The sequence below is a fragment of the Oryzias latipes genome, chromosome 5 (assembly GCF_053564925.1).
Source record: "Oryzias latipes strain Hd-rR chromosome 5, Olatipes_Hd-rR_3.1".
In the NCBI taxonomy this organism is placed as follows: domain Eukaryota; kingdom Metazoa; phylum Chordata; class Actinopteri; order Beloniformes; family Adrianichthyidae; genus Oryzias; species Oryzias latipes.
In genome coordinates this window covers 5,329,287-5,347,268 of record NC_136241.1, presented here as the reverse complement: position 1 = coordinate 5,347,268, position 17,982 = coordinate 5,329,287, and the positions used below count along the sequence as shown (strand labels likewise).

General features: G+C 39.6%; 2 protein-coding genes across 4 annotated transcripts; both read right to left on the bottom strand.

Annotated features, from left to right (window-relative positions):
• Positions 1 to 258: 258 nt before the first annotated feature.
• On the bottom strand, positions 259 to 2,771 carry LOC101158098 (small ribosomal subunit protein eS26). Its single transcript, XM_004068503.5, has 4 exons — positions 2,634 to 2,771; positions 855 to 1,032; positions 461 to 591; positions 259 to 349 (listed from the first exon to the last, which is right to left on the bottom strand). Exons 1-4 carry the CDS (start codon positions 2,634 to 2,636, stop codon positions 314 to 316), a joined length of 348 nt encoding a protein of 115 aa, XP_004068551.3. The 5' UTR covers positions 2,637 to 2,771; the 3' UTR covers positions 259 to 313.
• A 2,342-nt stretch (positions 2,772 to 5,113) lies between these two features.
• On the bottom strand, positions 5,114 to 14,869 carry fkbp11 (FKBP prolyl isomerase 11). 3 transcript variants are annotated; one of them, XM_078946880.1, is made up of 7 exons: positions 14,509 to 14,774; positions 14,354 to 14,416; positions 11,309 to 11,368; positions 10,344 to 10,431; positions 10,170 to 10,203; positions 9,952 to 10,022; positions 5,114 to 5,366 (listed from the first exon to the last, which is right to left on the bottom strand). In XM_078946880.1, exons 1-7 carry the CDS (start codon positions 14,596 to 14,598, stop codon positions 5,158 to 5,160), a joined length of 615 nt encoding a protein of 204 aa, XP_078803006.1. In that variant the 5' UTR covers positions 14,599 to 14,774; the 3' UTR covers positions 5,114 to 5,157. The 3 variants fall into 3 exon arrangements, with proteins under 3 accessions (XP_078803006.1, XP_023810502.1, XP_078803007.1); XM_078946881.1 differs by lacking the exon at positions 5,114 to 5,366 and adding an exon at positions 7,554 to 7,740; XM_023954734.2 differs by lacking the exon at positions 11,309 to 11,368 and having other exon boundaries at positions 14,509 to 14,869.
• Positions 14,870 to 17,982: the final 3,113 nt, after the last annotated feature.

The following is a 17,982-nucleotide window of genomic DNA, read 5'->3' as shown; positions in this document are numbered from 1 at the left end:
CTACTGAAGGACGGATCTGCAGATGTTTGGTTTGACTTGTTACTTTTGTGTTGAACAGCAAATATGTCCTAATAAGCAAAAAATAACTTCTGTTCAACACGTTATCTCCCATCCTCTCCTTTTCAGTGCATTGTTCAAATGTCCACTTCTTTAATCTGATCTACTATTCTATGGAATGCTTTGTTTAGTGCGACTATTCTAAATAAAACTGTGAGCTTAGGCCCCCAAAACAACCACATCAATGACCGCGACCACATGTTTGTCAGGATCTGTTTATTTCTTTGTCAGATGGACAGCATCTCAAAACTCTGCTTCACATGGGCTTTGGAGGAGCTCTTGGTGCGCCGGCCTGTTGGAAAGACAAAAAGTGAACTTAGACGTCTAACGTCAGTCACGCGTTCATGTTTTGCTGTATGGCAACAGCGCTGAATTTCAGTGAAGCTGCTTCGGTCGTACTTACAGCCGGCCTGAATCTGGGCGGCGGGGTGCGGTCTTTTCTGGCCTCACGAGAGCGGTTTCTCACCACTTTACTGTGGATGGCACAGCTGACACAATAGTGCAGCTTCACATAGAGCTTGGGAAGGACATACGCTGCAGGAAAAAAAGATTCCTCAGATGACAACCAACTAGAAAGAAACTTCTGAGACATGAAACGATCCCATTTAAACTTAAGCATCCCTTTCAGTACATCCAGTCTATAAGCTGCCATCAGTGGCCAAATGTTTGGCATGCAGTCATGATAACACCGAACTTACTAAACAGAAAGGTCGATGCCCAGACAGAACTAGTTCTTGTTAAGTTGTAAACACTACAGTTTCCTAAAAACCCAACAAAAGCTGCTTTCACTTCCTTACAGTCAAAGACGCTGGCCTCTGAGATGTCCCTCACAGCTGCTGCCTCCACTATGTTCCTGATGACAAACTTCTTGATGGCTTTGTCCTTTGGAACACAGCGGGCGCAGTTGGTGCAGCGGATGGGCTGCACATGCCCACGGCCCTTCTTGGCACGTCCGTTATTCCTTCTCTTCTTAGTCTGTCAAATAGAAAGAGGTCATCATCGACTATTTTTATTTTATTTTTTATTAACAGCTGCAAAAGCTAAGCTTCGTCGTTTCCTACGTTTAAAACCAATTCTGGAGTAGAGAAAGTGGCTAACATACGAATAAAACAACGACAGAAGAAAGTTATAAAACAACAAATGTAAATGTTTAAAAGAATAGTTGAACGTTTGAGAGTTAATATTGTGTGGAAGTCCTGCTGAATCTAGGGACCGCAAAGGGTGTCACTGCGCACGCCGTTTGTGTCACCATTGAAAAACTTGGCTTTCACATTGGAAAATAAACGGTGTTAAAATATGCGCTGCGGTGCTTACTGGGATAATTTATATTTTGATTTCAAATTTAAAAAAAAGGTAAAGTGGACTTAGTGGACATTTGTGAGCCAACTGCAAATTTTTCACAACTTTGGTTCCATTTCACAGCTTCATGAAAGGTACACGATAAATAAGGTCCCCAAAACCACCACTAAACACTGAGGAAATGTGCGTCATTCGTCGTTGCAGACCCAAGTCTTACACATAACATCATGACGAACATTGTAAATAAGCGCAGTAAGGAGCGGTCACGGGTTCAAGCCCTTAATACGGCATAATAAGCTGCAGCCAGAGGAGCATGTTATAACGTTACATGAACAATTTTCTAAAAAAAATATTAAAACCTTCAGCATCCCTTTTACCATGTCATATTAGAAATTGATGGGGTTTAGAGCACAGATAGGAGAGATGTAGCATTAAAAAACACCAAAAAGTCTTGATGCGTCTAGCTGTGATTACCAAGTTTTCCCATTGTTTACTAGCCACAAAACAAAAGGCGATCAGCTAGACATAAAATATTAATAACTTGCTCAATTTTAGGTCTATTGGGCTAGTTTGTGTATTTCTTTGTTCAGAATTGGAAATTATCCTTTGTTTCACCACCAACATTTATCTCTGGACCTTAGAAATGTGTGCCTTGTGGTCCCTACTGAATCTAATAGTAACAGCAATAAAATATTATTTTTTACTCCAATCTGCTTCCTGTTCTTTTTGGGTGGTCAAGGATAGTTTAGATTACCGTGAGAAACTGAAATGGTCCCAGATGATGGAAATATAGATTTCTCGAGCACATATACTATACAATTCAAAAGTACCTTTACCTAAATGGGAAATATTTCTTAATAAATGCCTTTGGTGAAAGGACCGCTGGGTCTCTGCGGAGTAAAGCGGAGACCCGCGATGGCGATGTTTAGGAGCGTTTTGGTGTTTCCACATTTACACGAAAAAGCTGGACGACTGCGTCACTATTACACTGACCGTTTATAACATCTGAATGCTCGCAGTCTGACCTAAATGAGCACACCTTAGCAACAGCTATGCTAGCTCTCCGGAACACATGCACCAAACGGTTAGCCTGCTAACAGCTAGCATTAGGCCCGACACGGATTTCTACCCATCGTTCGCTCATTTACAACTTAGTCAAGTGTTAATAGACCGCGCCTGTTTTTATAATATCTAGTAAAATACACATTTGTATCGGAATGAAGTGGTAAATCGATATACTTCGTTGAATAAATTCGCCAGAAGTGACAGAGACTCACCATGTTGAACGGGAAGATGGAAAGAGGACCGGAAGAGGACGAACCGCCTGAAAAGGCCCGCTCTTCGCCCCGCCCACCGAGGATCTCCGGTGTTCATAAACACGCGTGAAAATTTCTCTCTTTTCTTTTTTTTATCAAAAGAAGTGAATTTATGGCCATTTCGGGTGGTTTAAAATACAGTAAATGTCGTATTATTTCTCGATTTTAAACTTTATTAACATAACTTAGTTAGGTACGACGGAGTATTAGGGCCACCAAAAAAAAAAAAATTAGAGCCACCAAAAAAAAAAAAAAGTGAAATTACGAGATTTTATCTCGTAAATTTAGGAGATAAAAACTCGTAAATTTACGACTTTTTATCTCATAAATTTACGACTTAAAATCTCATAAATTTACGAGAAAAAAGTCGTAGATTAAGGAAAAAACACTATAGTTGTCCGTTTATCGGAACCTAGCTTGAAGATGAAGTATGTGGAGCCTTTTGTGAAGCTTCATTTCCGGATTATTATAGGTTTAAAACAAAGAGATTCTGAACCTTTTGGCGACTCAAAATCAGATCATTTTCCGTGTAGCAGTCTTTCCGGGGTTCAGTGTCAGTAAAGCGGAGTTTAATATGTAAAATAAGGAGCTCAGAGACACGTTTGGGTGTAGAGGATCGCTGCAGCCTTTATTCTCCTTTTCATTCACATTTTCTGAAGTTCATTTGTCTCATTACGTCATGAACCTGTCATCCCAACACCAATGCGGAAGTAAACAGTGTTACAAACGCCCCCTCCTGCAGATGAAATGTCCCGTTTCAGCATAAAACAATAAAGAGGAATGAAAATAGTGTTTTATATTAGCTTTGGAACGTTGAAAATGCCAAAAAAAAGTGCTCCTCCTTTTGTGTGACGGAAGCGTCACACAGACGTAGAGTCTTGTCTTTGGTGGAGGAAGAAAGGATTCAAGCGAACAGCTGCAGGGACACCGACGACGGCTTCATCGGGCTGCAGAGATCCTGCAAACCAACCATCAATAAATAAAACTTTAATGAATCGTAAATCAAACAAATGACCTTCCAGACATTTGGAACGTTATCAATAAACATTCAGCTCACCTGTTCAACAAAGTTTAGTCAGTCTGCTCTGCTGCTGCACGGCGTTCACCTGCTGCTCTGCATGCTCACTTCCACTGTAATCTCCTAAAATTACGACTTTTTTTCTCCTAAATTTACGAGTTTTTATCTCCTAAATTTACGAGTTTTTATCTCCTAAATTTACGAGATAAAATCTCGTAATTTTACTATTATTTTTTTTGGTGGCTCTAATTTTTTTTTTTTTTTGGTGGCCCTAATACTCCGTCGTAGTTAGGCTCTTTAGCATATAAGAATATTTTTGATAAATTAAAGACCCCCTTCATTGAAAATTGTGTTTTGGGTGTTTTTAACATGCTTTTGTAGCATTTTACTGATGATGGAGGACATATGTAAATAAATTTAAGTTCAGAATTGCATTTCTGAGTATTTCTTTATTCAAATCGTTGTAAATCAGGAGTAGGAAAAAAAAGACCAAACGTTTTTGTTTCACTGCTAGTGTGTCAGGTTGGAGGTGTGGTGAGGGGCTGAAAGCTGGTGGAAGAGACTGTAAACTGATGGATGTTCATCGAAAAAATTCAAGTCCTGATTTATTTACATCTTTATAAGAAAATGTGGCCATTGCAGTAACTTCATGTACTACATTAACACACATGGCAAAATGTATTTTGACAGCCTGTAAAGCATTTTTTTGTCACACAGACAAGAGACGGTTAGCAGTGTCATGTATTGGTCCCTGTCTTGGCACCATTTCGAAAAATCAATGGGCTACCATAACCATCTAGTGAACCAGCTGAAATGGAAATGTTTGTCACACCCAGGGCAGATCTAACAACTCTAAATGGAAATAGTGAGGCATGGGGGTAAAATGTTTAACCAATTGTTTTATTGTTCTCAGATGTTGCTTCAGTCTAACCTTTGGTACTGTAATTAAACAGATAGGCCTAGACGACTGAAGAAGCTGTTGCATTAGCTTGGTAAGAATGTTATCAATCTGTCAACTGACGCTTATGTCTCAGAATTGTGTGAGTTTAACACCATTGTGTCATGAACATGAGTTATGTTAAAGGTTTGCTCATGCAACTGTAGTTTTAGAAGCTCAAGTCTAAGCAGAACTAATTATAGTCTGTAGCCAGTGGCTTATATATTTGTACACGTCTGTCTTTTTTCTTCTTTTCAAGTACAGGTAAACTAGTGATTGCAAATTAATTTAAACGTTTAGGGAGTACATTTGCTCTAAAAGTTGCTCACAAGCACTCATGATGAAGAAATCTCAATTTAAAATGTAATGACATGACTTCAGATGTTAACAGCATAGGGTTGACTATGTTGAGATCTTCTTTATCCTCAAATAATTATCTTAGTGAACACATATAAAAACTTTTTGATCAAAAGACAAAGTACATGATCATTTTTTAAAAACTTTATTTAAATAGCATCTTGCTTTTTTTCTTATTTCTTCTTGCTCTTCTTGTCTTTTGCCTTCTTTTTGTTAGGCTTCTGGGCAATAGATTTTTTGTACAGGTAAAGTCCCACTAAACCGAGGAGAGTGGGCACCAGAGCCAAACACACAAGAGGAAAGACGTCATTGATCATTTTCTGCATTGGCGTCTGCTGCGACAAAGAAATCACCTCCACTTCAAACTGCAGGGCAGCATCACCTGACAGAGAAGGAGAAAAGTGACAAGAGTTAGGGCCAAAACAAAAGGAAAGGCTTCTGCGTGCCATGGCAGTCTGTGGACAGAGGGATCATCACATGGCTTATAATGTTTCTAGTTTTATGGACATATTTATGATAATTAATATCCAAAAAAATGGCAGAAAAGCTATTTAGTAGGAAGTAAATTAAAACTCTGTGCCAAAAACCTCCAGGTTTTTTATACATAAACATAAACTTTCCCAAAATAATGTGAAAATTTCCTGATATTCTTGAATTAAAGATAAAGATAAAGATACTTTATTGATCCCAGCTTGGGAAATTCAGTTGTTGTAGCGTCAGCATTAGGCTCAAGATACAAACATACACACAATAGACGACAACAGAGAACCAGAACAATCAGTCGGAAAGAAACATCAGTGAATTAGAACAGTCGTATTGCATGCCACATCAGGAGAGAAAATAGACGGACCATAAATGACTTTATCTATTGCACATGGATGACAAGTTATAGAGTCCAATGGAGTGAGGTATGAAAGATCTCCTGAAGCGGTTGGTGTGACAGCGAAGCTGCCTTAGCCTGTTGGAGAAGGAGCTCCGCTGACCATCCAATACACGATGTAGAGGATGCTCAGGATTATCCATGATGGATACCAGCTTATTTAAAGTCCTCCTCTCCATCACAGATTCAAATGTGTCCATTTTGCAACCAATTACAGAGCCAGCTCTTCGGATCAGTTTGTTTTTGAATTGAACCAAAGAACACCACTATATTCATAAATAAAATTTTTATAGGATATATGCACCACAGGATGTCTGGTCAAACTGAAAAATACACTAGTGAATGGACCAAGAATGAAAAACAAACAGAGGGCTAGCAGACACTTGAAATAACATTCCGGCCCAACGGTAGACCGTCATACATTTGCTATCTAACATCCTGACTAAAATTCATGCACAACACTATAAGATAACCCATTACTGCCATGGGTGAGGGGTGCAAGCAGGTCACCGAGGGCTTCAGGTGGTCATCCTCTCAACAAATGGTCTTTTGTCAACATTCAGAAGGCTCAACAGTGTGTCCCAGCTCTAAACATCGGTTACTGATTAGCCACCAACATGAAATGACTCTGCAAACAAGTAACAATTTTTGTGATAAAGAAAGAGAGATGGAGAATGAGAGTGAATGAAGAACCTGAGGTGCCCTGCCCTGGACGTCTCCCCTAGGGACATTTCTACCAGGAAGATGTCCAGGAGGCATCGAAAGGAGCTATCCAAGCCTCTTCAACTGGCCTGTTTTAATGTGGAGCAGCAGCTTTACTCAGAGCTCCTCCCCGGTGACAGAGAACTTCCCCTTATCGCTAAGGGAGGGACCAATCCTCCTACAGAGGAAACTCATTACAGCCACTTGTGTCTAGGGTCTTATTCTATTGGTCATGACCCAAAGCAGCAATTAGAAAACAGAAAAAGAAAAGGGTGAACGTCAGATTTAGCACACCAGTGAAGACACCAACTAGCAAGAAGTCATTCTAAACAATTTTCACAGAATATAACAACCATGCAGACCTTCCTCCTAACACTCAAGTCCCAACCACCAAGTCCAATAAAGGCACTAATCCAGAGTTCTCTTGTTTATCGCAGGGGATACTATTCACCTTTCAGCATTCCCCGTCAGCGGTGGCCACAGCAAATCAGGTTTCAGTGATTATCACAGGAGTTTTGGCAGAGATTTCTATGCCGGATGTCCCTTCCTGACACAACCCTGTATGTTTTTCAGGGTGGGGACCGGACTTGGGCCCCCTTGTGGCTTCATAGTTAGACAGTAGCGAGAAGGGGCTTGCCCAAGGACCCACACTGGATGAAGCTCGTCGTGCCCCTCTGGAAGAGGAACAATGGTTTGCCATGTACCAGTCCTAAACGCAGCCAACAGAGCCATCCAGTTGCTCAGCTCTTGCTTTTATAGAAATTGAATAAATCTAACAGTCAGTAAACATACATAAATAAGACGGTTTCTATACCTTCTCATCTCATCCAGTGATCTTGAGTCATCTGAGAAACTGCTTTTGTACATCTTGTAACTTCTTCTTGCTTTTTAAATGTCATTCACAATCAAATGCTCTCTACAATTATGTTTTTAACTAGAGCAACTGTGGCCATGGTGGACTTCTCAATGTCCAAGTGCTGCCTGAACCTTTAAAACTGCATCTTTTGGCTTTCATTTCCTTCCTGCAGGAATATTAGGATCTATGCTCAACACTATTCCTGGATTGTGATAAGGCCATCTCCAGTCTTGTCTGAGAACATTAGGGAGCTGCAGCGCCCCTCTTCTACATGAAGTCACAGTGCTTCTGCATCGCAGCATCCCGAACCAATTTCCTCTGAAAATACAAATCATTTTCATCAAATTCACTCCTTTTTCAAAGGAATACAGTGAAAATAGGGGTGAGAGAAATGGGCATATATAGATGTTTCAAAAATGACAGTAGACTGATTCAGTCAAAGCATTAATGTTGGGGGTTAAAGGGAGTGCGGCGACAAAGATGACACCACGACTCCTAATCTGTGAATTAGGAAATTTAGAAAAGATTTGGCATCAACGAGCAGCCTTTTAGTTTGATTGTTCTTTTTTATTTTGGGTTGTTAGCAAATCAGGTTGGTTTAAATTAGATATAGAGCTGGGTGTCAACTGTACAGTAGTGGAAATGAACATTGTGAACAGGTTTGATAAAGAGGGAGGATGTAAGTAATAAATAGTAAGAGTCTTTGTACAGTCAAGGATAAAGTAGGAAATAGAGTTAAAAGCTGTGAGCAAAAAAGCAGAATGAGCACGGACAGAAGGCCACCATCAGCTGCTAAAAGTAGGACATCTGTCATTTTTATAGCCATGTCAGTGAAAAGAGCAAAAACTATGCTAAACTGCATAAAAAAGAGGTGCATGAAGCTCTGAGGCCATGGCTTTTTCACGAATCGTAGAAAAAAAAACTGGGTTGTAAATGTGGAAAAATGATTAAGGTCATGAGCGTCAGCCCCCAATAGGAACAAGTGCCGTTTGAAGAGTAGAGGGTACAGCATCACCCATCCATCCATCCATCCATCCATCCATCCATCCATCCATCCATCCATCCATCCATCCATCCATCCATCCATCCATCCATCCAACCATCCATCCATCCATCCATCCATTTTCTTGTGGGGCCATGGGGTTGCTGGAGCTGGTCTCCATTCACTGTTGGCCAAAAGCAGGGTACACTCTGGACAGGTTTCCAGTCCATTGCAGGATCACACAACAACACATAATCACATTCACACCTAGGGACAATTTAAAGTCACCAACTGACCAACAATGTTTATTTTTAGACTGTGGGCGGAAGCTGGATTGCCCAGAGAGAACATGTAAATTCCACACAGAACCAGGACCTTTTTGCTGTGAGATGAGGGTGCTAACCACTACTCCCAGTCTGGGTACCGTATCACGGATAAGAAAAGGGTGGATTATAAGAGGTACCAAGGAGAAGGAGACAGCTATGACAAGAGCAGTTAAATGGGGGTCTGATTGGCAGGCAGGTGGTGAATGCTGAGAGAGACAGCAAAGACAAGTTAAGGGTTTGAAAGTGTCAGGTGAGATAGAAGAGTTTCAGCTCAAATGAAAGGAATGGTGTGGGAAACTGTGGTGAGAGCAGCCATGTTGTTGGGTCTATAGACAGTGAGAAAAAGTCAGGAAACGGAGTTGGAGGTAGCAGAGATGAAGATGCTGAGCTTCTCTTTGGGAGTGACCAGGATGGATCAGGAATGAGGACACAGGTTAGAGGTTTTGGAGATAAAATCAGACTAAGATGGTTTGGACATGACCAGAGGAGAGACAGAATTGGTAGAAGGATGCTGAGTCTAGAGCTGCCAGGCAAGAGGTTTGGAGGAGGACCAAAGAGGAGGTTTATGGATGCAGAGTAGGAAGACATGAAGGTAGCTGGTGTTAGAGGGGAGGATGTAGATTTTAAAGGGAAATGATAGTACTGTAGAAAGCGGTAGTGTATACATGTGGAGGAAGTGAATCTAAAGGTTGTATAATGTTTCTGAGGAGTGTGTAGAAGAGCCCTTATTCAAATAAGTCAGAGTAATATGTACATTTGCCCTGACTAGTATGGTCTTTGTAATGAGATGTGTGATCAGAGTTTTCTACAGAAGCATTCAGGCAGTGACCCTTCAGCTTTAAGCAGTCTGGGGTTAAACCAGGATAAACAGCGGGAAAAAGATCCAGATCTGGAGCAAAGTGATGCCAAATCGTTGATGAGATTGGACGATTCTCATTATAAAGACAAATCCTTTTTTAGGGGTAGACAGATAGTTTACATTAGGCACATTTGTTATGACAGCACTAAGTTTGACCCTGTTGATGTCATCATTCTTTGTGGATGGTTTTTCTATTGACCGTTATCATTTACAAGCTAAACCTGTCAGCAGTGAATACACTGCAACTTTGCTACTGAAATAAATCCCATAGCCTCATTTCATATAGGATTTTTGTAGAGCTGATTACAGATAATGTCATGTCAAAAACTGTGTCCGTGGAGGAAAGGGTTTGTGGGAGGTACCTGGAATCGTAGGTGGATAACCTTTTTTTCCATATGCAAGGTGAGATGGAATAGTAGCTTTGATTTTTTGCCTGAACAAGAAAGAGCAGGTTTAAGTTCTTAGAAAACTGTTTTTGAAATATTTTCTTACATGTTCTAGCAAAGCCACGAACTCACTGGACGGTCATCATGCATGGAACTACAAACTAAAATCTTTTTCTTTTCCTCAGATCACTTACCCTTCACACACGCCAACCAAGCTTTGCTCCAGACCTAAAAAAACAAAAAGCTATGAAAACGGACGACAGCACTTAAGAATAAGGATGATTTTCATCAAACGACCCAGTTATAAAAAATAAACTCATTTGTGTTTTGACCTGTTCCAAATAAGTAAAATAAATTATTTTACTTACCAGGGATAACAGTTCTCTTTCCCAGTTCGATCACAAGAGGATCCCGCGACAGTGACGTGTCAATTACCTTTCCATCCATAAGTCTACCCTGTTCAGAGAAATAATTTGAAATGGGGGTTAAAAAAAAGATCCTTTACAAGTGAATATTTGCTATGCACTTTTATGGATTAATACAGTTTTTTTAATCATGTTGGACCAACAGGCAAGTTAAAGGTAATGTACAGATTTTCAAACACGAAAAGAGAGGCTCCTTCTATGGTTTAAAACAATGTACTTCCTTTTCAATTAACTTGAAAAATGAACACTCCTCTCTGCAGTGAGATAACTTTGAAACAAGCACGAACAGATGTTTACAAGCTTTTTAGGTTTTTTTGTGAACAAATGAGGCATAAAATATCAATGAGCTGTACAGGTGTTGCCAGGTAGCCTACCACAATAACCATGAATATATATATATATATATATATAGATAGATAGATAGATAGATAGATAGATAGATAGATAGATAGATAGATAGATAGATAGATAGATAGATATATATATATATATATATATATATATCTATATATATATATAGATATATATAGATATATATCTATATATATCAATATATATCTGTATATATATAGATATAGATATATATAGATATATCTATATCTATATATATCTATATCTATATATATATGTATGTCTTTTTCAATGAAATGCATACGTTTCATTATAATCGATCAATTCATAACCAATTCACAGATATTTTCAGAGCTATTATTTTTGTTCTTGCTCACTGGCCACTTTATTAGGCACACCAGTTTAACTGCTCATTATTGCACAATCAGCCAATCAAATGGCAGCAACTCAATGCTTTTAGACATGTAGACATGGTCAAGACGATCTGCTGCAGCTCAAACAGCTCAAACCACTTTGGACCCCTCAGTACCAACTATGGTTCCAACACCACAGCCTACCTGACTATTGTTGCTGACCATGTCCATCCCTTTCTGACCACAGTGGACCATCTTCAGATGCTACTTCCAACAGGATAAGGCAACATGTCATAAAGCTGGAATCATCAGACTGGTTTCTTGAACATGATAGTGAGTTCTCTGGACTCAAACGGCCTCCACACTCACCAGAACCCAATAGAGAACTTTTGGGATGTGGTGGAACAGGACATCGGCATCATGGATGTTCAGCCAACAAATCTGCAGCAACTGATGCTGTCATGTCAACATGGACCAAACTCTCTGAGGAATGTTTCCAGAACCTTGTTGAATCTATGCCACCAAGGAGTAAGGCAGTTCTGAGGGCAAAAGGGGGTCCAACCCGGTTCTAGCAAGGTTATAAGTGGCCGGTGAGTGCATCTACCCATGTTTGATACTGATTTATAAATTTAATTAAAAAACACATGCATTACCAGGTGGGTAAAGGGAAAAAAGGCAAAGAAAACAGAAGTATAAAAAAATGGGGGGGGGGGGGGGGGGGGACAACCAATAAAGTTAATTATTAACATGAAAAAAAGGATATTCTTTCACGTCCATTTATGTGTTATTTACTTATAATTTACTCTTTAATTGCACATTTGATAATAATCAATGGATAATAAATAATCAATAAGCCTTCAATTTGCATTGTGTGGTTTGTAATAATGATTTTCTGCAGTCGTGTAATCATATCTTCTGATGATAATCAAAATAAAGCAAAATCACAACTGTGGGATATGAATTCACTCGTCTCTCAAGCAATGAATCAAACTATTAGGAAATTATTTTATTTAATGAATTTGATGTGGCTGTACTGTAAGAATACATACGGATTAGGAACAATTAGACAGTCAAGAAGACAGCATCATTTCTTTATTTTTTTTAAATGAATTTATGAAATAATATATCAAATAGATCTAGTAGTTTTTACTTTGACTTTATTGCTGAAACTTTTTGAAATAAACCAAATCAGCTGAAATATTTAAGTAAATGGCAATGAAAGTACACTGTTGTAGGTTTGATATTTAAGAAATTTAGAAAAAAACAACAACTTTAGTTTGGAACAGGCAGTGGCGGTTCTACCCTGAATTACTCCCCGGGCGAGACCCTCCTCTGGCGCCCCCCCCCCCCCCCAATAGAGTCACTTTGTCCATTTATTGTAACTGAAAATACAGTTAGGAAATATTTAATCAAACACAAATAATCTGAAATAAATATTATAAACTACAAATCACACTAATAACACACTAGAATAAATGTAACTGCAGCACTAAGAACAGAAAACACTAACTAAAACCTAACCTTTGTGGCCTTCCTGATGCAAGCTTGTCAATAACGTCATCATATGAAATCTGCTCCCCCCCTGAATGATTGATACTAACAACAGCAGGTTAGTGAGTTGCTCCTGAGACATTGGTGATCTCAGGTATGACTTGATCAACTGGAGTTTTGAAAAGCTAACAGCAGCAGCAGCAGCAGCATGCTACCATCACAGCTTATTTAACATTATGAACTAATATACAACAATGAAACACAACAAAAACTTTGTGTTACAGCAGAGCAGACAGACACACGAATCATAACTAATGTTACAAGTTAAGACAGAGCAAACATTTAAGAAGAAAATCTTAAAAATGACGTTATTTACAATATTTGGGCCTACTTCAGTTTTGGTCATGATAGACCAAACAAGAGATTTTTCCTCTGCAACGTTGTTGTTGTTGTAGGGCAGGTAGCATTCGAATTTAGAAAAACGTGCATCTAGCTATGTGATAATACCCTTTTCTTTGTCTCTTTTCTCCTCTTCTTCTCTTTTCTTTCTAAATTGGGCACCAGCTTTGACCTTTTTTCTCCATATTTCAGATGTTTTTGCATTTAGCATAAATGTCCTGACATAGGCATCAAGTCTGTCGACTAAACCAACTGTCATCTAAGTGAAGAATTTTTTTTGTTTTCCCATTTTTTATTTGGGCATTTCACACAAAAATAACCAAAAAAGAATGATTTTTTTATACCTTTTTATACCCGCAGCAGCACCCCCCCCCCCCCCCCCGTTCGTCAAACATTTCCAGCAGGAGCGCGTGCAGCTGCACACAGGGGCGCCAATTCGCTACATGGCGGCGCAATTTTTATTTTTACATCCAGCACTGAGCCGCGGCCCGCGACCGTTGCCCCCCTGGAAGAAGATCCAGCCAGGTTTGCGCATGCGTTTTGCGCTCCGTGCTCACCTCTCAGGCTGCACCCTTCACCCCGCGCCCCCTCCCTTCTCCTTCTTCACCCCGCGCCCCCTCCCTTCTCCTTCCCACACACATTTGCGTCTACTTCTCAAAGACAGGAGGGAGCGCAGCTGCGGGGCGGGGGCGCCGCCAGGTTTCAGGCTGTTACAAACTCTGTGATATAAGTAAACCAATAGTGGTGCATAAAGTATTTTACAAGAGCTGAGCCGCTGGCGCCGCCCCTCCGTCATTTTTCCGCCCCGGGCGATCGCCCGTATGGCCCGTGCCTAAAACCGCTACTGGGAACAGGAGAAAAAAAATTGTTTGTGAAAATTGTGTAGAAGTTACCTGTAGCTTTTACATGTGTCGAAATGATCCTGAAATGACCATTTACATTTGATTTATCACCTGTTTATACATTTAACGTTTCCCTTTGGTTAGGTTTTTTTTTACCCTCCCAACAATGTTTACCATCATCCCACTCCCGGGTTTCCTGACAGACTGAACCGTGAGTGCTGACGTGTTGCTCCATCTCTGGAGCGAACGCGTGGAGAAAACCCCGGGAAAACGCGCGTTATTGTCCCGTTTCCTCACAGAAGGAACCTCACCCGGCCCGGTCAGTCTGGCCTTCTGTGCTCTGCGGCTCTTTACTGCTGACCTGCAGCCGCAGTGTGGAGACACCAGGCTGCACATGCTTCATGCAGCAGCAGCTGCCACATAGACAAGAACAGGCCGGGCAGCTCCGAGCCCTGTTGGCACTGATTCCATCAAACAGAACAGAAGGCTGCTGTGTAGAAGAGAGAGGAGACGTTACCGTGTAGTGGATCTGCAGGGTGTCTCCCATCCTGGAGAGTAAGGAGCAAGTTTCGGGCCTCTCCTAAAGTTCATAGGAGAAGTGATTTCGGTTTGGTGGTCTTTTTCTGTCTGCGTCGTGCCGGTAATACGCAGGAATGTTCATCTTTCACTCACCAGCGTCTCCACAATGGGCTCCTCTGCTGTCTCCTCTGCGGCTGCGCCGGTAAAAGCTGCAACCAGAAGCAAAAAGACCAAATTCTTCATGGTGAAGTTGGGAGAAAGAGCTGCCAGTCAACAACTTCCGTTCCGCGCGAGCAGTTCCTCTGCACCGAGAGCCGACCGCGCTGCGCCCTGACCACCCAAAATGGCTCAGCAGCAGGAAACGCTGATGTGTTGTAAACTGCAGCGATAAGGACGTGTGGTCTGCGGACGATGTCCCAACACCTGGAGCATTCCGCCAGCAGCATCCCATCACGCTGAGGCGGGTGGGGAGCGGAAGCGGCGCGCAGCGGAGGCGCTGGGGGGCGGTGTGCCGCTCCGGAGTCATGCGCTTCTATGGAGTGATATTAGTGCCACCACATTGCACACCAAACTTTCTGAATTTAAAATGAAAATATTAAAGATTTGCTTTAAACAGTTTTTTTTGGCTTTCAATTTTTTGTTTCAAATTTTTTATTTTTGCTTTGAAAAACTTTGCATATATATATATATATATATATATATATATATATATATATATATATATATATATATATATATATATATATATATATATATATATGTAATATATAAACATGTAATATATATATATATATATATATATATATATATATATATATATATATATATATATATATGTAATATATATATATATATATATATGCAATATATATATATATATATGTAATATATATATATATATGAAATATATATATATATATTGCGTGTGTGTAAAACTTGTGACAAAATGCTATTTTCTTTTCATATTTAAATATTTATTGATGAAAATAAAACAATAGTTCAGACACAAATCTTAATTGTAATAAAACGTATCTTCCAGCTGGACGGAGTCGGAGCACGGATGTTTTTTTTCTGCCGCAGACATTTTAAACCCGCCGGTTGCTACACTGACATAAATAAATACAAAATCCTGTTTTAGTTTAGCTGCTTCGCTGCTCTTTCTGGGTTTTACTCTAAGAGAAATGGTTGAAAACGGCAGAATCCCGTTCGAACAGAACCGACACAAAGTCCATGTCTGCCTCCAAGCACCGTCAATATGAGACGGAGAAACCTGATTGGTTAGAATCTGGACCAATCAGCAGCTGTTTGATTGCAGCTTTGTCACGTCAAACTGAAACTTATGTGAGCAAAATCAAAGGTAGAAAAAATGATGAGACACAATGCATGCAGAAACATTTGTTTTGCTAACACAAAAATATTTTTTGAAATCAAAAATAAAAATTTGGAAACAAAAAAATTGAAATTGAAATATTTTTATTTGCAACTTAGAAAGTTTTGTGTGCAACGTGGTTGCACAAATAGCACTCCATACACTCCAGATCCCACTCATGTGCTCCACTCCACAGCTGCCACGTTGCCGCTCGTTCTCTCACGACGGCAGGACAGTTTGCGGTGCTCACAGGTCACCGTCGAAAATCCCATTTCAATACGAAATGCTGCGTAAAATGAATGTAATTGTCCAAAAAGTTACTGTTAATAACAACCAGTGGGAAGGCAAATGCAACGCAACACAAGGCTGGTTTTTACATGAATACAGACGTCACAATTTCATGAGGAAAAATCGGGGCTGTGAAGGTCTTATAAATAAACCCAAAATAAACCTAAACTTAAGTCCAAGTCAAACAAACTATCAAAAGATATGTATTTTTTTATTTAAGTGCTTAATTTTGTATTGACCCTTGATGTTTGGCAATGAAATATATGTCCCCATCAGAATTTGGAATGAAAAAAAAAAAAAGAAAAAACACCCACTCCAATGAAAATGGTGTTTCTCATGTTTTTAACATGTTCTTGTGGCATTTTTCTCATGATGGAGGACATGTATGAAGAAAGTCAAGCTTGAGTGTTTCTCTATTGAAACCAGGTTTGAATCAGAGGCAGATGAAAAAAGTTTTTTTGAAAAAGCTTGTAGCGGTGACACAGCTGCTACAATCAGCGATTCCGTTGCGTCCACTTGTTTTCCTTGTCTAAGCTGGCATCCAGCTCAAAACGGCTGGATGGATCTCAAATATTGGTCACCATTTTTGTTGCACCAGCAAAGTTGGGGTTGTGAAGGGCAGTAAACTAGCAGGAGAGTGTGTAGACAAAGGGATGATAGGAAAAGAGGGCAGGTTCACTCCACAACTCAGTGGTGAATTTATGTTGCTGCTCTGCGAAAACGGTGACCTATAAATATAATCTATAATCATCATTAAAGGACCACTGGGAACACTTTTACACTAGATGAAAAGATGATTGGGTCTTTCAATTTTTGTCATTTTCAATACTCTATTGTCGCTGGTTTGGCTTCAGCAGCCGTGACCCTGAAAGGGATATAGCAGGTTCTGAAAATGGACGGCTAGTTAGGTAACCAATTACAGAAACCCTTAATATGTTCTTCCTGTGTTGCAGTATAACGTTTCTGTAGTTATGAAATGTCTGCTAATTATGTGAATGATTTTTCTTATGAATATAATCTACATATATTTTAGATAAGTGATCTGCATTCGCCATGTTGATTTCTAAAATAGTTATTTTTACATAATAATTAAGTTATTCATCTTTGTCATGTGCTTTATTGATAATTAATTCTTAATTCTGTATGTATGTATGCAATAAAATGGTTACGGTAGAACGGGGTGGGATTATATAAGTTCGATTCCTTCCACTCCCTTTCAAGCAATATTTAATTTTATGTCTAATTATCCAAAGTTTGATACGTCATTGTATGAATGTATAACTGATGATTGTAATGTTTTGTGTATTACTTTTACTTGATTGCTTGAAATAAACCATTTCAAATAAAAAAATCAAACGAAATGTCTGTTCACTTCAATATTCTTATACAGAGTGGAAAAACTAAATGTGAACATGATCCATTCATTAGGTTCATATGTTTTAATGAACGACAACAGGACCAGACCTGTTTTCCACCCTGGGATTTCCTCAGTCTGTCTGATGGATTTACAGGTGTAATCCCTTTCAAAGAGGGATCTAAAACTTTTTTTAAATTTTCATTCATTCTGAGCAGCTCAATAATATTTTCAAGGATTCCAAAACGGCGTTGTCAAAGATTCACTTTGGCGTGTTTGACAAAAGAGTGAATTTGTTTCACCTGGCAGTATGGGGTTTTTCTCCCTAGTTCTTCCTTTTAGCCAGAGGATCTTATCGCCGTGACCGACCAAAGTAAACAAACCTGTGCTTAAAACCCTGTTTCCCAGGGAGATAACTTGTCAAATACACAGACATAGCCTGTATATTTGGGGGGCATTCACATCTATTTCACGAGAGAGTTTGTCGTGCACAGAAGAAGGCACAGCACTAAGTTCTGTTGCTAACTAACTAACTAACTAACTAACTAACTAACTAACTAACTAACTAACTAACTAACTAACTAACTAACTAACTAACTAACTAACTAACGTAGAG